The sequence below is a fragment of the Brachycentrus maculatus genome, unplaced genomic scaffold (genome assembly GCF_059751285.1).
Source record: "Brachycentrus maculatus isolate JH-2025_06_01 unplaced genomic scaffold, ASM5975128v1 h1tg000216l, whole genome shotgun sequence".
In the NCBI taxonomy this organism is placed as follows: Eukaryota; Metazoa; Arthropoda; class Insecta; order Trichoptera; family Brachycentridae; genus Brachycentrus; species Brachycentrus maculatus.
In genome coordinates, this window is record NW_028280967.1 from 910,914 (window position 1) to 928,921 (window position 18,008).

Genomic DNA, 18,008 nt, shown 5'->3' on the forward strand with positions numbered 1-18,008 from the left:
GGTACGCTACAATATTGTAAAGGTTAATTTAATTTTCTTCCGGAAGTCATCTGTCGGAAATAAATCGAAGCTTTTTCATCGTAAGCTCTAAAACCGCTAAACTTTTATCGCTTGATGGGCAGTCTAATAATAAAATCAAACATTTTCTTTAGTTTTCGTAAACATTATTCAGTCTGTGCGCTGTGACGACTCTTAATATATTATATGTATAGCATTTTTCTAGGCGGTTAAACGTTCGGTAATTAGATGACCATTCGAATGAATATTCGATTGGAAATTGGCGGAAAAATGATGACGGCTTGTAACCGATTTTTTTTAGATGGAAGCTAAATTTATTGTTTACTTTACTTATTTTGTTACAAATTTAGTTGTTAAATTTAGATGGTTTGTACACATACAAATCTATATGGCTGGCCATCCGGTATTTTCAAAATTCCATCCTAGCGACCATGGATAAAATTAGTGAATGTTACACGTGTGTAAAATGATCACTCAAACCAGCCTGTGACGGTCATAAGCCCCGTAAATGCTCAGACTTCCAAATTCTTCTTTATTTATGTTGAGATGTAAAAAAATAATACCGCAAATGGTGTTTAAAATGATGAGGAATGCATCGAAACATGTCACTCACTCCTTTCAAGAACGTCATAAATCAAAAATCGTCAATTTTCAGTTGTGCGTGATTTCGGAATGCCCAGAAAATGTACTATATCCCAGCAAAAGAGGCATACTTTTAACTTAATATTTACCCGCTACAGGGCAGAAAGTGTTGTTTTTGCATTTTGAAGAAAAGGTATCGTTTAATAATTTTTTTAAATATACAAAATATTTTTCAAATGGAGAAAAAACCTTCAGGTTTTATCTAAAAAAATCTGTTGCACAGTAAAAAGTTCAATAAATGGCTTGATTTTTAATACATCGTATTATATTTTTAAACTGTAAAAACGTTCTCCTGTAAAATCAAGTTTTTATTTTTATTTTTGACGTTCTTGAAAGGAGTAAGCGATGTGTCACAATAGATTTTAAGAAATAGTGGTTTTTACAGGGTAAAATTTAAATTAAAAATTGATAGATATTATTACAATGTGTCTGCCCAATCAATGACTGAAAATCCATATAGACGTCACTTAGAAGTATCGGAATTCCCATTCTTCATCTGTACTTCCTTTCCACAGACTTCCACGGGGAGCTGCTGCAGCGAGTGTTCGAGCGAGTGCTGTTTCCAGAACGGCGCGAACGCGCTGGCGCTGTGTGAGCCAAATTCGCACGACTGCGCGCTGGGGGCGGGCGACGGAGACGCCGGGGGGCACCTCAGCTCCGTGCCTGAGGAGCCCTGCTCGCCGCTGGTGCCCCCCGACTCCTATATTGTAAGTAGATAGATATTTCTTTAAATAAAAAACTCACAAAGCATCTTTTTATGTTAGACTGTGCAGGAATGATGGGAGAAGGATAAAAAAATAATCAGATGAAATTAAAATGTTTTATTAATTTGTGTAATTGCTGTGATTACAACATCCAATAGCAGTTTTCCAATCGAACCTACATTTTAAAAATTATTTATCAATATGATAAGTGTCTCAACATGAGATGATGATATATATATATATATATATATATATATATATATATATATATATATATATATATATATATATATATATATATATATATATATATATATATATATATATATATATATATATATATATATATATATATATATATATATATATATATATATATATATATATATATATATATATATATATATATATATATATATATATATATGAAGGAAGCGAGGAGTGTATGTCAGGACAGAAGAGTGTGGCGTTCCATTCTCTCTGCCAACTCCTTCGGAAAAACAGCGTGATGGTAGTAGTAATCCAATAATATACATCTAGTCATACATGCCCTCCGATTACGCAGACTTTTGACACCACCAGATTTTAGGTTCTGATTGATCTGGTCGTGCCTTTTTCTTCCTTTTCGTCTTTTTTGGCCGTATTATTAGCTCATATTCGCCACATATACTTTGTTAGTCATTCTCTCGTTATCCATTCGCTCCACATGTCCACACCACCTTAAAGAACTCTTCTTGATATTTTCAACTATCCCTAGTTCAGCCTTACATTCCTTTCTAATATCTTTGTATCCTTTTGTTTATATGAAAACATATTACTTTTTGACATCTCAACATAGATGAAGAAGAATATGAAAGTCCGGGTATTTGCAAGCCTTACGACCGTCACAGGCTTGGTTAAGTGACCACTTTGCACACGTGTAACATTCACCAATTCTACCCATGATTGACAATCACACTACTCAAAAATTTGAAGCTTCTAGATATATTAATCAAACTTGTAACCAAGTTTTTTTTTTTAACAAGAAAGATTCCGAAACTCACTTCATGTCAAGCTTTTTACTACAAAAAATATGTTCAAATATCATTTAAATATTCATTACAATAATATAGTTTGTTATTTTGTCAAATTATATAAGAAAGGTTTATTAAGACTGAACAAGAAATAATTTAAAAGATTAGGAAGAGTTCTTTATGGACATGTGGAGCGAACGGATAAGGAGAAAATGACTAAGAAAATATATGTGACGAATGTGAGCGGGAAAACAGAACGAGGACGACCAAAAAAGACTTTGCACGATCAGATCAATCAGAACCTAAAATCTGGTGGTATCAAAAGTCTGCGTAATCGGAGGGCATGTGTGACTAGATGTACGGATGAGAAGGAGGCGAGGAGTGTATGTCGCTTACTCCTTTCAACAACGTCATAAATAAAAAAAACTTGATTTTCCAGGAGATCGTTTTTAAAGATTAAAAATATAATGAAATGTATTAAAAATAAATAACAAGCCACTTATTAAACTTTTTGCTGTGCAACAGATCTTTTAAGGTAAATACTGAATGTTTTTTCTCCATTTGAAAAATATTAAGTATATTTAAGAAAATGATTAAACAATACCTCTTCTTCAAAATGCAAAAATAACACTTTCTGCCCTGTAGCGGGTAGATATGCCGTTAAAAATATGCCGCTTTTGCTGGGATATAGTACATTTTCTGGGCATTCCGAAAACGTGCACAACTGAAAATTGACGATTTTTGATATATCGCTCACTCCTTTCAAGAACGTCATAAATAAATAATCGACAATTTTCAGTTGAGCGTGTTTTCAGAATGCCCAGAAAATGTACTATATATATCCCAGCAAAAGAGGCATATTTTTAACTTAATATTTACCCGCTACAGGGCAGAAAGTGTTGTTTTTGCATTTTGAACTAAAGGTATTGTTTCTTTTTTTTTAAAATATACTTTATAATTTCATATGGAGAAAAAACCTTCAGGTTTTACCTAAAAAGATCTGTTTCACAGTTAAAAGTTTAATAAGTGGCTTGATATTTATTTTTAACACATTGTATCATATTTTTAAACTTTAAACATTTTCCTGAAAAATCAAGTTTTTTTTATGTCGTTCTTGAAAGAAGTGAGCGATTTAACGTTGTTGAAAAGAGTGAGCGATGTGTCAGGACAGAATCGTGTGGCGTTCCCATACTTTCTGCCTATCCCTACGGAGAGACGGCGTGATGGTAGTATTAGTAGTAGGATATCTAGGGACCTCTATCGTCAATTGCAGTGTTAAATGACCCGATAACGCCGTTCGATCCACGGGCCGCGCGCTGCCAAAATAATGTGACATTTAACAGAAAATTCTGTATTATAAAGTTGGCAGGCCGCCAATGTTTACGCGCGAATTGCGAAAAAAGAATACGGCCAACTTCAGTAGGATGGAAGACTTTTACGGGGGAACAGCGCCTTCCCGAAATCACTCCAGATGTCAACAAGAAAAAACGAAAAAAAAGTAATTAATTTGATCACACTATTCTCCGGTTAAAAGCCACGTGTTTCGACGACTATCCCGCGCGGTTTTCAACGCAAATCCGCGTGTTTCGAGCGGGTTTTGTCGCGTTTAGTACTGTATTTCAGTGTCAGTTTGTACATAGTTTATGTGAAATGATTGTCAGTTTCATTGTCTTGTATGTGTGTTGTTTTAATTTTAGACTTTACCCGGTGGTCGATTTATTTTCTGGTATTTTCACCGTTTTAAGTCCGCCTCCGTAGTGCAATGGTTAGCGCGTTGGGCTGCCTTGCCGGAAGCTTCCGGTTCGATTTCCAGTAACAAATAACATAATATAACTGTCAAGCTGACGTTTGTTGGGCAAACGGAAACATAGATAATGCAGGGAATTCATAGATTTTTTTACTTATTGTCGTTGAAAATATCATTCAACAGAACGAATTGGGATGCGTTTGTATGATTTTTACTACATCTACTTTTTTTTTCATTCATTCATTCAAACCCTTTTCCGCACCCCAATGGTGCATAGGGCACTGCATTATAAACACAGTGTTATCTTGATCGTTAACACACGAAGGAAAGGTGATCAGCCTTCCGCTTCAGGTACCAGTCCAGGGTAATATTGAATAAATATTAGAGTGAAGAAACTTTTTTTTACTCAGGATAATTATGATTTCAAACAATCAACAGGAGGTAGGGATCTACATTATCTGTTTTTTTTTTGTATTGACTTTTGGTTAAGCGGTTAAAATTTTAACACATTAGTGAACACCAAGGTTGGTGTAAGTATCCTCAACATTAGTAGTGTCCAAATGACACAAGCTAAATACGGGTATGCAGCCTCGAGCGCTCAAGCCATTGCTGTTTTTTTTCATCTTCCAACGCAGTACCATTTCCTTTCCCATACAAGAGTAATGTCGTTTACTTGCGTCATCTTCTACTCCTCTCTCAGACCTTGCTTTTATACATTAAACAATCAAGTTAACTCCGTATTTACCAAATGTGGTGCCCTATGCACCATTCTATTGCGGAGAGACGTCAAAGAAAAAAGAAGAAGTAGTAATCCCGAGTTAATGAACACATATTACATTTACTTAAATTTTCTTCTTCCAACCTTCATCCTCACCTAATGGTGCATAGGGCACTGCATAGTACTGAAACAGTGTTATCTTGATCGTAAATAGCACGAAGGCAAGGTGATCAATCCTGCGCATCAGGTACCAGTCAAGGGTGATATCAAATAAATATGAGAGGAAAAATCCCTTAAATTTGGTTTGACCCCCCTGGGAATCGAACTCAGGACCGCCATCATGGTAGCCATAGGCGCTTACCACTACACTACGGAGGCGAAAACATGCATGTAAATATAAACTATTGAGCCTTATCCGCACCCTATGGTACATAAGGCACTGCATTCTATTGATGTGATATAATCATTTATTACATGATGGAATTGAAAACAAAAAATTAAAGCATTTGGATACTGCGCCAGGAGGTTCCAGGTTTGATTCTCAAGAAGGTCAAAATAAATACGAATGTTTTATCATTAATATATATTTTATATTACCCTGGACTGGTACCTGAAGCGGAGGGCTGATCACCTTTCCTTCATGTGTTAATGATCAATATAACATTACGTTTATATGATGCAGTGCCCTATGCACCATTGGGTACATAGGGCACTGTATCATATAAAATTTATATTTATATATGTGTCGCCTACTTTCAAGATCCGCCAGATCCATGTAAGTCGATTTTCCAAAAAATGCAAAATTCACCGGGTAACATTTATTTGTACTTTTATCTATCTTTAGATAAAATTTGTCTACCTTTAGATAAAATATTATGAAATAGAGAATTATAACATTTATTTAAGAAAACTTTTCAGTACTTAAAAAAAAAAAAAAAAAAAATCTATGATGACGTCATTTTGATTTTTGACCTATCCCCTCTCTCTGATTGGTCGATATGGGTCAGAAGGCAAGTTCCATGAATAATGCGGAATTTGAAAAACAATGCTGTTTTCAAGTATTTTTTAGCAGGGTTTTCAAGTATTTCAATATTCTATCCAATGAAACCCACAATTGGCATTCCGATAGAGTATTTATTTTTAAATCTTATAAAATTGGATCTGGCGGATTTTGAAAGTAGGCTACACATATCGCTCACTCCTTTCAAGAACGTCATAAATCAAAAATCAACTATTTTCAATTGTGCATGTTTTCGGAAGACCCAGAAAATGTACTCTATCCCAGCAAAAGCGGAATATTTTTAACTTAATATTTATCAGAAAGTGTTGTTTTTTGCATTTTGAAGAAAAGGTGTTGTTTAATTATTTTTTTTAACATACTAAATATTTTTCAAAAGGAGAAAAAACCTTCAGGTTTTACCTAAAAAGATCTGTTGCACAGTAAAAGGTTCAATATGTGGCTTGATATTTATTTTTAATGCATTGTGTTATATTTTTAAACTTTAAAAACGCTCTCCTGAAAAATCAAGTTTTTTGATTAATGACATTCTTGAAAGGAGTGAGCGATATATGATATGCATTAATTCACACATGTATTACTACAGCAATAAACAAATATGCATGTATAAATAATTCACTTGAGTACTTGTAATAAACTTGCGTGAATCAGATATAAGTGCATTCTATTTTTGCAACACCTTTCCACAAAACAACGTTAAAAATAATTTGGGGCGTTCCAGTTTATAAGGTGTATTTTAAACAGAAACCGTTAACTGCCGTCTCTCCTAACTGAATGAAACTTGATAAACATCTCCGGCTTATATATTATCGCAAGACATCCAAGTCCACAACTCTGCCATGGGTTGGCTACGTGCCAAACCAGATGTACTTCACGAATGTATGCTGTGAATAGGGATATGAAGAAATTTATTAATTTTTTAAACTTATTAATTATATGTTTGTTCGTCTCTGGAGTGTAATGGTCAGCACGCTCGGCTACTGTTCTGGAGGTCCCAGGTTCGATTCCCAAGGGGGGTCAAATAAATAAAAGTGATTTTTTCACTCTAATATTTATTCAATATTACCCTGGACTGGTACCTGAAGCGGAGGGCTGATCACCTTTCCTTCATGTGTTTACGATCAATATAACACTGCGTTTATATGATGCAGTGCCCTATACACCATTTAGGTGCGGATAAGGGTTTGAAAAAAATTATATGATTATAAATTCAATAATTCACCCTTCTTAACACTTTTCATTAAGATATTGCATTGTATTTTTTTTTCCATAATATTTATAAAAGTTGAAAGCGGCCGGGTCAGGAGTCGTAATAATCGTCGGCTATGTATGAGGAGATGCATGAATGTAGAAGAGGCAAAGAATGTTTGCAAAGACAGAGTGGTGTGGCGTTCGATTCTCTCTGCCTTGTAAAGCATTGTTTGACAAAAACGTGATCATTGACTATTTGATATCTTACTAGCTTAATATTGCCCTGAAAAAATTCCAAATCGATTTTAAACTTGGAAGTATAATATATATAAAAATAATAAAACACTTTTCCGCACCCAAATGGTGCATAGGGCACTGTGTCATATAAACGCAGTGTTATCATGATCGTTTTTACACATGAAGGAAAGGTGATCAGCCCTCCGCTTCAGGTACCAGTCCATGGTAATATTGAATAAATATTACAGTGAAAAAATCACTTATATTTATTTTACCCCCCTTGGCAATCGAACCCGGGACCTCCAGAACTGTAGCCGAGCGTGCTGACCATTACACTACGGAGGCGGACAAAAAGTATAATATACTGACTTGTTAAAAATGTCTAACTGCATTGATGTTTATTTTCTTGCCAAGCAAAAGTGACTTAAATGGCCCTCCTGAACATTTTATGTTTGGTTGGTTGGTCATTTTCTCCTGTACGACTACGATATATTTCTTTTAAATCATGAATTGTCAATTATTTTTATGAAAACAGTGTTGGAGCACTACATTTGCTAAACCTAAGCATGAAGTGATCAATTATAACCTTACCTCTTCCAGTATTTATTTAAACTTCGTGTACAGAAAAGAAATAAGTACATTGGCGGGCTTATTGCTAAAACGCATTATCTTCCAACCAACCAAAAACAGACTTGTGATATTGATCAAAACGTTTGATACCATATATAGCTGTTTGCAATCAGAGGGTAGATAGTACTTAAACATTAAAAAAAAACATTAATTACAAATTGACATTTTAATTTATGTTTTTTCTTTTAATGTTCAAATACTATCTTTCAAGTACTTTATTTAAAAAAAGCATAAATTACAAAAGATGATAATAAGGAGGGCAAAGGAAAAAGGGAGTTTAGGGAAGGAGGTAGAGGGTAAAACTAAGGGAGGAGGTTAAAGTCCTGGTATGACTTTAACACTTTATTTACCAATGAATTTTTGAAAGACTTATAGCAAATAAATATGAGTGATTTTTTTCACTTTAATATTTATTCAACATTACCCTGGACTGGTAGTTGAAGCGGAGGGCTGATCACCTTTCCTTCATGAGTTAACGATCAACATAACACTGCGTATATGATGCAGTGCCCTATGCACCATTAGGGTGTGGATAGGGGGTTTGAAGTTAGAAGAAGATTTTTTCATTTTTTAAACTTTTTTTTATAACTTTATATCATAGTCAATACTATAAGCAACATATTTTCATGAATAAAAAAAAAATTAATAAATATATGTATATATATATATATATATATATATGTATATATTTATATATATATATATATATATATATATATATATATATATATATATATATATATATATATATATATATATATATTTATATATATTTATATATTGATAATAATCAGAATATAATAAAATATATATTATTAGAAGAAAAAGTTTACTTTTAAATTAAAAATATTAATTATGCTGGTTTTCATGAACAGAATATTTATTAATATACGAAAAGAAAATATAATTATGTACTATAGTTAAAGTTATTAATAATATAATATGATTAAATTAAATTGGCTTTTTAGACCGGAATGCTGAAAATTTATGTGGCAATGTGTTAAGATTATTTCTTTTTTTTTCAGGGCTTTCTACCATGCCGATGTCAGGCGACTCCCCCGGAGAACAAGCCCATCAACTCTCTTCCCGCTGCCTCCACACCAGTCCGCGAGTTCTTCACGGCCGTGGTCACCGTTCCCATGTCTGCCCATCTGCCCGACACGCCGACCGTCTCCCTCGCACCCTCGATGGTCTTCCCCAAGGCAGGGCTAGACATACTCATGAACAACAACGCCTTCGAGTCCTTCCAAGGCTTCAAACTGGACCAACCGATAGGTTTCATGATCCCGCCCCCGCCAGACCACGCGCCGTGCGACGAAGAAGCATTCCAGATCGTGCCAAACGTAGAATTCACGGGAGAATCGACCGTTAGTCTTAAATCAATCGAAACAAACCAAAGCCAAGATATACCCGAAGAAAATTTTAATAACATCAACGCATTTCAGTACCCAGTACCTTACCAAATAGCCGGACTCACTCACGATAATTGCAGCTTTCCAAATGGCGGTAATATAGAAGATTTACTCGGCGATTTGGAATCGGTTTCGAGTGCCGGCGAATTCGTTAAAGACTCGATATTTGTGTGCAAGACAAGGAAAGTGATTCAACAACTGACCACGGTTCAGAATAGTGTTAGCAATACAAGTGGGAATCAGTGTGGGTGCGGTTGTAAGTGTAGTGTTAACGTAACTGAAATAGCTCAAGCGCCCGATGTGGTGATCGTAGACTCCACCGGCGATGGCGGTCATTTTTTTAGAACCGAAAAGAATATAGAACTTAACTACGACTATCCTAAGCCCCTCGGTAATACTCTAGGACAAAATAATCAGTATCTAGATAACGAAAACGCAAAAGACCAGGACACTTTGAGAAGTCCAGATCTTACGCAAACTACTCACACCACCACCGAAGTCAATAGCACAGTCATGATGATCGAGAGGAAGAAGAATCCATCCAAAGGTAGAAATAAGTTTCCCGTATTCAGTCGGTCTCATTCCGCTCCTGTGGAGATGGAAGATGAACCGATTTATGCTACCGTAAAAAAGTTACCCAAGAAATTAAAAAGACTCAATATAAGAAATCTAGAAAATGAAATAAGGTATGTTCCTCCGCCGGAACCGAAAATAGAAGATGCGGACGATAGTGCCGATGAAGTCAAAGATAAATTTGACGAGGTAACTAGAGAAGAAAAAGACCCTGTGGTAGAAGTTGCGCCGAAAACAAATGGAACAGTTCACAAATCTAGCATGAAGTCGGACAGCGCCAGCGAGTCGTCGGAAAAAGGAAACTCCAACAAAAACACAAGCACCATTCCAAAAAGCCCCTTAGTACGAAAGAAAAAAAGGTTTTCCATCCACTTCAAGAGAAAAGCGGGCAAAAACAGGAACAGCATCCGGGAAGAAACAGCGGAAGAAATGAAACCGGAGCCGGTGGTTAAAGGTGATACTTTGGAAGCGGACGTAAAGAGCAGTGAGTCCGAGAAACTTTTAGAGGCATCGTCATCACCCGACACTCCTGACACGGTGAAATTCAAAGAGCATCCTCCTGTGTTTTGCAAGAAGCATGGTAAACCCAAGCACTGTCCGGACGGCCACCTTCCGCACCACTCTCACTCGCACGGCCACCACGGCTACACCCACTGCAGGGGGGTCAAGCTGCAGAGCCACGACGGCTTCCCGCATCACGGGTGCTTGCTTCACAAAAGGGGTTCCGATCCAAGTAACGATTTGGTTTTGAAGAAGGGTTTTCACCCGTCCAAGCAATATTTCAAGCAAGATAGCTATCAGGTAAATTGGTACATTGGCCGCCGTCTCGAAAACTAAATTTACTCTTCCCTGATCTATTTGGAGTTTGAACTATTCTTCAAAACTACACTTTGGTTTGGAATTTCCCGTACTAAGAAATCAGCGCATTAAAATATACCCAAACTTCAAAACAAAATGAACACATACAAAAATATGTACATACTAAAAATTCCATTTCCATGTAAACATGATTAGTTTTGAGAACTACAGTTGATGAGAACATCAGTGGTTCTTGAACTTAATAAACTTAATACTGGTTTATCATTCCACAAAGTTAATGCCAAATCAATAAACTAACTATCCTAAAACTGTTTACATATTTGCACGTAACTAAAATCATTTTTAATTTGCTTCAAACTTTTATTTCCTGAGCGAGTAAATATGAAAACAACTTTTTCTCTGTTCATCATCAAATTTGTTCTTTCATTATACATTTTTTTAATATACTATTTAAAGTTTTAGAGTGTAATAATACCTTAATATTTATTTTAAGTAGGCACCTCTTCATGACTTCTAAGCTCTTCTTAATTCTAATCATAAAGAAACAACAGTAACTTAACCACATTCATTTAATTTATTTTTTAGTAATTTTTTTAAAATCCGAACCCCGAAAATTTACCCTCTATTTGATCTAGTGGAGCGTTCGGATTACTGTACAGAGAATCTGTAGGGTATTTTTTACCAAATATAAGAAATATGTTTTGTGAAATTGTAAATGTATTCATTGGTTGAGATTTATTTAATGACAAGTATAAAACCTCATCTTGCCATTTACGTAAAAGTATCTTCTCTGGTGCATTCCTCCATTTTTAAGAAGTGCGGGAGGGATGAGAGGGCATTCGGATTACAGAGGTGTTCGGATAAGCGGGGGTTCAGATTATAGAGGCCCTGCTGTACCACTATTTCTTAAATTCTATTGTAACATGTGTCTCATCATTTTCAAACACTGTTTGCATCGAAACATATTGCTCACTCAACAACGTCATATATCAAAAATTTACAATTTTCAGTTGTACATGTTTTCGGAATGCTCAAAAAATTTAGTTTAAACCCAACAAAAGCGGCATATTTTTAACTTAATATTTACCCGCTACAGGGCAGAAAGTGTTGTACTTGCATTTTGAAGGTATTGTTTAATTATTTTTTTAAATATACAAAATATTTTTCAAATGGAGAAAAAACATTCAGGTTTTACCTTTTTTTTAAAAGATCTGTTGCACGGTAAAAATTTCGATAAGTGACTTGATATTCATTTTTAATACATTTTATTATATTCTTAAACTTTAAAAACGATCTCCTGAAATATCAAGTTTTCTGATATATGACGTTGTTGAAAGGAGTGAGCGATATGTAACAATAAATTTTAAGAAATAGTGGTATTTATTAAGTAAAATCAAAAATTAAAAGTGAATAGATATTATGACAAAGTGACTAGCGAATTAATCAATAAAAACATAACTGGAGTTGGTCCGCTTCAAAGTGATCATTATCTCAGGTAGGCTAAAATAATTATCAATAATTTACCACTCGAATATTTATTAAATATCACCCTGGACTGGTACCTGAAGCCTAGGACTGATCACCTCTTCTGTAATTAATGATCAAGATAATGTTGCATTGGTATGATGCTGTGCCCTATACACCATTGGATGCAGATAAAAAAAGAAACTTAAATATATAACGACTAGTTTCGGAAGCTACACATGCTTCCATAAATGGGTTTCAATATAAACTGCATCTGTAGTTTCCGAAGCTACAAATGCAGTTTAAATTGTTGGAAGCATCTGTAGCTTCCAAAATTAGTCGTAAAGAAATAATACTAAAGTGGTAAAAAACGTTGGTAAAAAAGTGTTATATTTTTATATTTTGTATATTAAAAGCATTGATAATTTTGTGGCAAAGTATTAAAACACTCTCCTTATCATCCATTGTTTACTTTGAGTAATACCATTTTTGTAAACACTTATTTGTGACTACCGGTTCGGGAAAATCATTCCACGTCAGGTCATTAAAATAAAATTATTACGATTTGACATTTGTATAAAATGAATGTTTGAAAATGCCATAACTAGGCGAAACAATTGTCACAAAATTGATTTTTATGTGTTTTTTAACAATAAAATACAACTTAGTAGACTCAAAAAAATCAGTGTGTGATTTAACATTTAATACATATATATTTTTATATATATGTATATTTTTGTCTGTTCCAGGAGATGACTACATCGCACTCGGAGCGCGAGAGAACCAACAGTCTGTCTTCCTCCGGACACTCGGGGTTCAGTCTGGGAAGCGGGAAGCCTCGCAGCATGTCCACGTCGCGAAGGGAGGGGAACATTCCCTGGTGCGGCTGTTGGGGAAACAGCTGTCTGTGAAAACATATCTAGTCTGCCGCGGAGTGTTCGGCGACCCCATCTTGTCTTACTCCATTAGGCGTTTGTGCACTACACGGAATTTTACCGTCCGGACCGTCAGTTAGCAAATAAAACGGATGATTGGCTTGGATCGGCTTGTGCTTTTGTCTATCTTTCTTCGGATCGGTGCTCTTATTCGGTGTGTGAACACGTTGCGCGTAAATTCAATCACGCTAAACTGTCGTAGTCGCTTTTATTTTTCTACACAGGTCTGCCGGATGGTAAAATTCCGTGTAGTGCACAAGCTGCTATTGGTTAATCAATCTCATTCATGGTCTCTGGGGCTCCAACATTGGGTGTATCATACAGGATTTTTACTTCAAATTTGACATTTTACACACCAAATTGGACGCCTTATAGAAAAAAATAGACTTAAATCAAATTGGGCGCCTTGCAATCCACATTAGACGCCTTTATAATCAAATTTTATGTTTTACAAACAAATAGGACGTTGGGCTAGTCAATTTGGACGTTTAAATGAACAAATGGATGTTTTACAAACCAAATTAGAAATTTTACTAACCAAATTGAACGCACTTCTAAATAAATTGGACGTTTGACTAGTCAAATTGGTCGTTTAACTAAACAAATGGATGTTTGATAAACCAAATTGGACGTTTTTTATTCCAAATTTGACACCTTGCAAATCTTACAAATGGTTTGTGTAACGTCTGATTTAATTAGTATAATTGTCTAATTCGGTTTGTAAAATGTTCAATTTGGTTTTTAAAATGTCCAATTTGATTTTGTTTGTTAAATCGCTCACTCCTTTCATCGATATCATATATCAAAAAACTAGGTTTTTCAGGAGATTGTTTTTAAAGTTTAAAAATATAATAAAACATATTAAAAATTAATATCAAGGCACTTATTAAACTTTTTACTGTGCAACAGATCTTTTTAGGTAAAACCTGAAGGTTTTTTCTCCATTTGAAAAATATTTAGTATATTTAAAACAAATATTTAATCAAAACCTTTTCTTCAAAATGCAAAAACAACACTTTCTGCCCTGTAACGGGTAAATATTAAGTTTAAAATATGCCGCTTTCGCTGGGATATAGTACATTCTCTGGGCATTCCGAAAACGTGCATAACTGAAAATTGATAATTTTTTTTTACATATACTACGTTGTTGAAAGGAGTAAGGGAAATGTCCTATTTGATTTGTAAGGCATCCATTTTGCTTTGTAAAACATTCAATTTGAAGTGAAACACCTGTTTGCCCCTTTGTGTCTTTCAATTATTTTTTTATATAGGAATTGTAGATATTATTTTCCTTGCTTACGATGCACAAGGCTTGTATGCATCAAAAGGATTTTTATTCTATCTAAAGAGCTTTGTGAGGATCAGGTAGAATGGTCTGCTGCGGTGTATACGTGGTGTCTTTTCCGCATCTTCCTTAGTGGTGGAAAAACCAAACGTAACTCAACAGGAGAAGACAAACTGTTATTTTCTTTACAACGCAATGCCACTCCTTCCGCTACAAATTTTTGGTATTTTGTGTCCTATTTTTATTCGTACAGTAAACCTTCCTGTAACGTTAAGATAGGTACCGCGTTATCGGAGGGAACAATATATAGGAGTTAATGTTTTCAAATTGTATTTTATTTTTAAATTAGTGATATCCTCTAGTTAAAACGTAAAAAATACAAACATTAACTCCTCATAACATTCCCTCCGATAAAGGGGTACCTATCTAAACATTGTAGGGGGTTTTACTGTATTTTTTACGGCATTTACTAACTTTATCGCAAATGCTACTACCCTTAGGTCAAGTTAAATCACGCCGCTTTGCCATGGAGGAAGATAGAGAGGATAGAACGCCACACCACTCTTGTCTTTACAATTATTATTCGCCTCTCGTTCATCTCTTCATACATACCCGCTAATTATTTCTGAGTCTTATCCGTCCACACCCAAGTATTTAAAATACTTGATCTTGCCCAGTTTTGCCTTGATCTTCCACTGCTTCTTTTTTCAACTACATTTACTCATTAATTTCACCATTCTTTTCTCACTCACTTGTTCCACATCTCCGAACCATCTCAATACACTTTTCTTAATTTGATGGATATTGCTTATCTGCATTACATTCTTTCCTTATAATTTTAATTTGAACATCTATCACACATCGTTTTGCCGCACATTTGTCTTAGTGATAGCATTTTGATTGCATTCGATCATCATCTTTTGTCAACTTGTATATTTATTAGATTATTTTATAATTAGGTTATTTTAAGTAAATAAAAAATAGTTAATTTCTACAACTTTTAAAATATTTAAATATTTTCTGCCAATATTTTTAAGAGTGAAATGTTTGTTTATTTATTATAGTTAAGTGAAAAAAATGTAAAATACATATTTATTTATTGATAAATTTTATTAAATGTTATAAAAATGGTCCAATATTGATATCATTATTTATGAATATTTAAAATACAGTAAAAACTCGATATAACGTGCCTCTATTTCACAAACTCCGTATAACAGACAAAAATCTGATCAATAAATATATTATATATATATATATATATATTTATATATATATATATATATATATATATATATATATATATATATATATATATATATATATATATATATATATATATATATATATATATATATATATATATATATATATATATATATATATATATATATATATATATATATATATATATATATATATATATATATATATATATATATATATATATATATATATATATATATATATATATATATATATATATATATATATATATATATATATATATATATATATATATATATATATATATATATATATATATATATATATATATATATATATATATATATATATATATATATAACGTGGTAATATTTTCCTTTTGAAAATTAAGTGTAAATAATATGTAAAGTGGGTGTATAATAATAAAATAAACAATGTGTTGCTTTGTAATTAAAGTTTATTCTAAATTTATCTTTATAATAATTTTTATATCTATCTATCTATCTATCTATCTGATTCTGACAGTTAATAATCTTATCGGAAGTCTTTTGTTTTCTTCTGAGCGACGCATGCGGCATCTGGTGGTAGAACTGTTTCATGTAGGTACTTTTTGTAAGTACTTAATAAAATGTATAGGTAGGTACCTAGGTATTTTATTACATCTCCCCCCTTGGGGATGAAAATTCATAGTAAAATTTTCACTCGTCCTCCGGATCATCTTCTTGTAGTGAAGGGACTGGTATAAGTTTAGTGATATGATAAAGGTTTGATTTTATTTTTTTGTGACCTGTATCAATTCTGTATATTGAGTTAGAAATTTTTTCAATAATTTTATAAGGTCCAATTTTTAGTTCATCCAATTTTTTTCTGTTTAGCTTGTTTCCATTTTCCACATACACCATGTCTCCTACGTTGAATTCGCAGCCTATTCTATTTTTGTCAAATAATGTTTTATTGTAATTATGTGATTTTATTGTATTTTTTTTTCTTCTTGACCCTTTTAAAGTAGACACAGTTTTTCTCAATACGTTTGTTTTTTTCTTTTGAATTCCTTCATTTTTATTCAGATCTCTTAAAGTATCTTCTAATATAACCAAATGTACAACTTTTAATTGTTCATCTGCATTTTTATTCGATTCTAAAACTGGATTCCTGCTTAGACAATCTACTTCTAAATTCTTCTTTCCTGGAGTATATTTTATTTTATCTTTCGTAGAAGTTTTTTCTACTTTATTTTTATTTTCATTTTTCAAGCACTGTTTCTGTGTTATTTGTATGTCTTCATTTTTATTCTGATATTTTGAAATATCTTCTAATTTAACCAAATTTACAACTTTTAATTGTTCATTTGCATTTTCCTTCGATTCTAATACTGGATTCCTGCTCACACAATCTGCTTCGAAATTCTTCTTTCCTGGAGTATATTTTATTTTATATTTTGTAGAAATTTTTTCCACATTATTTTTATTTTCATTCTTCAAGCACTGTTTCTGTGTAATTTGTAAATCTTCATTTTTATTATTAATCTTATCATCCTCCTTTGTTTTAAACCAGCACGTTGCTTCAGGGTGATATCGAGTTCCCTTATTTAAATTTTCACAAATCTTACATGGACTTTTATCTTTAATTTTATCACTAGTTCTTAGATTTCCACGTCTTCTTTGATTATATTCTAATCGTTTTCTTTGATCATCTTCTAATTTTTCTCTCTCACTCCGAACATATTGTAGTAATTGTTTTAATACATCTAATGTTTCATAATCCATTTCCAATTAACAAAATTGTCGTTTTATAACGTGGTAATATTTTCCTTTTGAAAATTAAGTGTAAATAATATGTAAAGTGGGTGTATAATAATAAAATAAACAATGTGTTGCTTTGTAATTAAAGTTTATTCTAAATTTATCTTTATAATAATTTTTATATCTATCTATCTATCTATCTATCTGATTCTGACAGTTAATAATCTTATCGGAAGTCTTTTGTTTTCTTCTGAGCGACGCATGCGGCATCTGGTGGTAGAACTGTTTCATGTAGGTACTTTTTGTAAGTACTTAATAAAATGTATAGGTAGGTACCTAGGTATTTTATTACATATATATATATATATATATATATATATATATATATATATATATATATATATATATATATATATATATATATAAATATATATATATATATATATATATATATATATATATATATATATATATATATATATATATATATATATATATATATATATATATATATATATATATATATATATATATATATATATATATATATATATATATATATATATATATATATATATATATATATATATATATATATATATATATATATATATATATATATATATATATATA

At 32.7% G+C, this 18,008-nt stretch overlaps 1 protein-coding gene across 1 annotated transcript in view; it reads left to right on the forward strand.

Annotated features, from left to right (window-relative positions):
• The window catches only part of LOC148306967 (uncharacterized), a 59,646-nt gene extending 44,018 nt beyond the window's left edge, over positions 1-15,628 (forward strand). Inside the window, exons 5-7 of the mRNA XM_088264115.1 lie at positions 1,176-1,367; positions 8,944-10,704; positions 12,936-15,628. Coding sequence (XP_088120241.1) covers positions 1,176-1,367; positions 8,944-10,704; positions 12,936-13,097 — 2,115 coding nt within the window. The 3' untranslated portion in view covers positions 13,098-15,628. The remainder of the gene's footprint in view (positions 1-1,175; positions 1,368-8,943; positions 10,705-12,935) is intronic.
• The last annotated feature ends 2,380 nt before the right edge of the window (positions 15,629-18,008 follow it).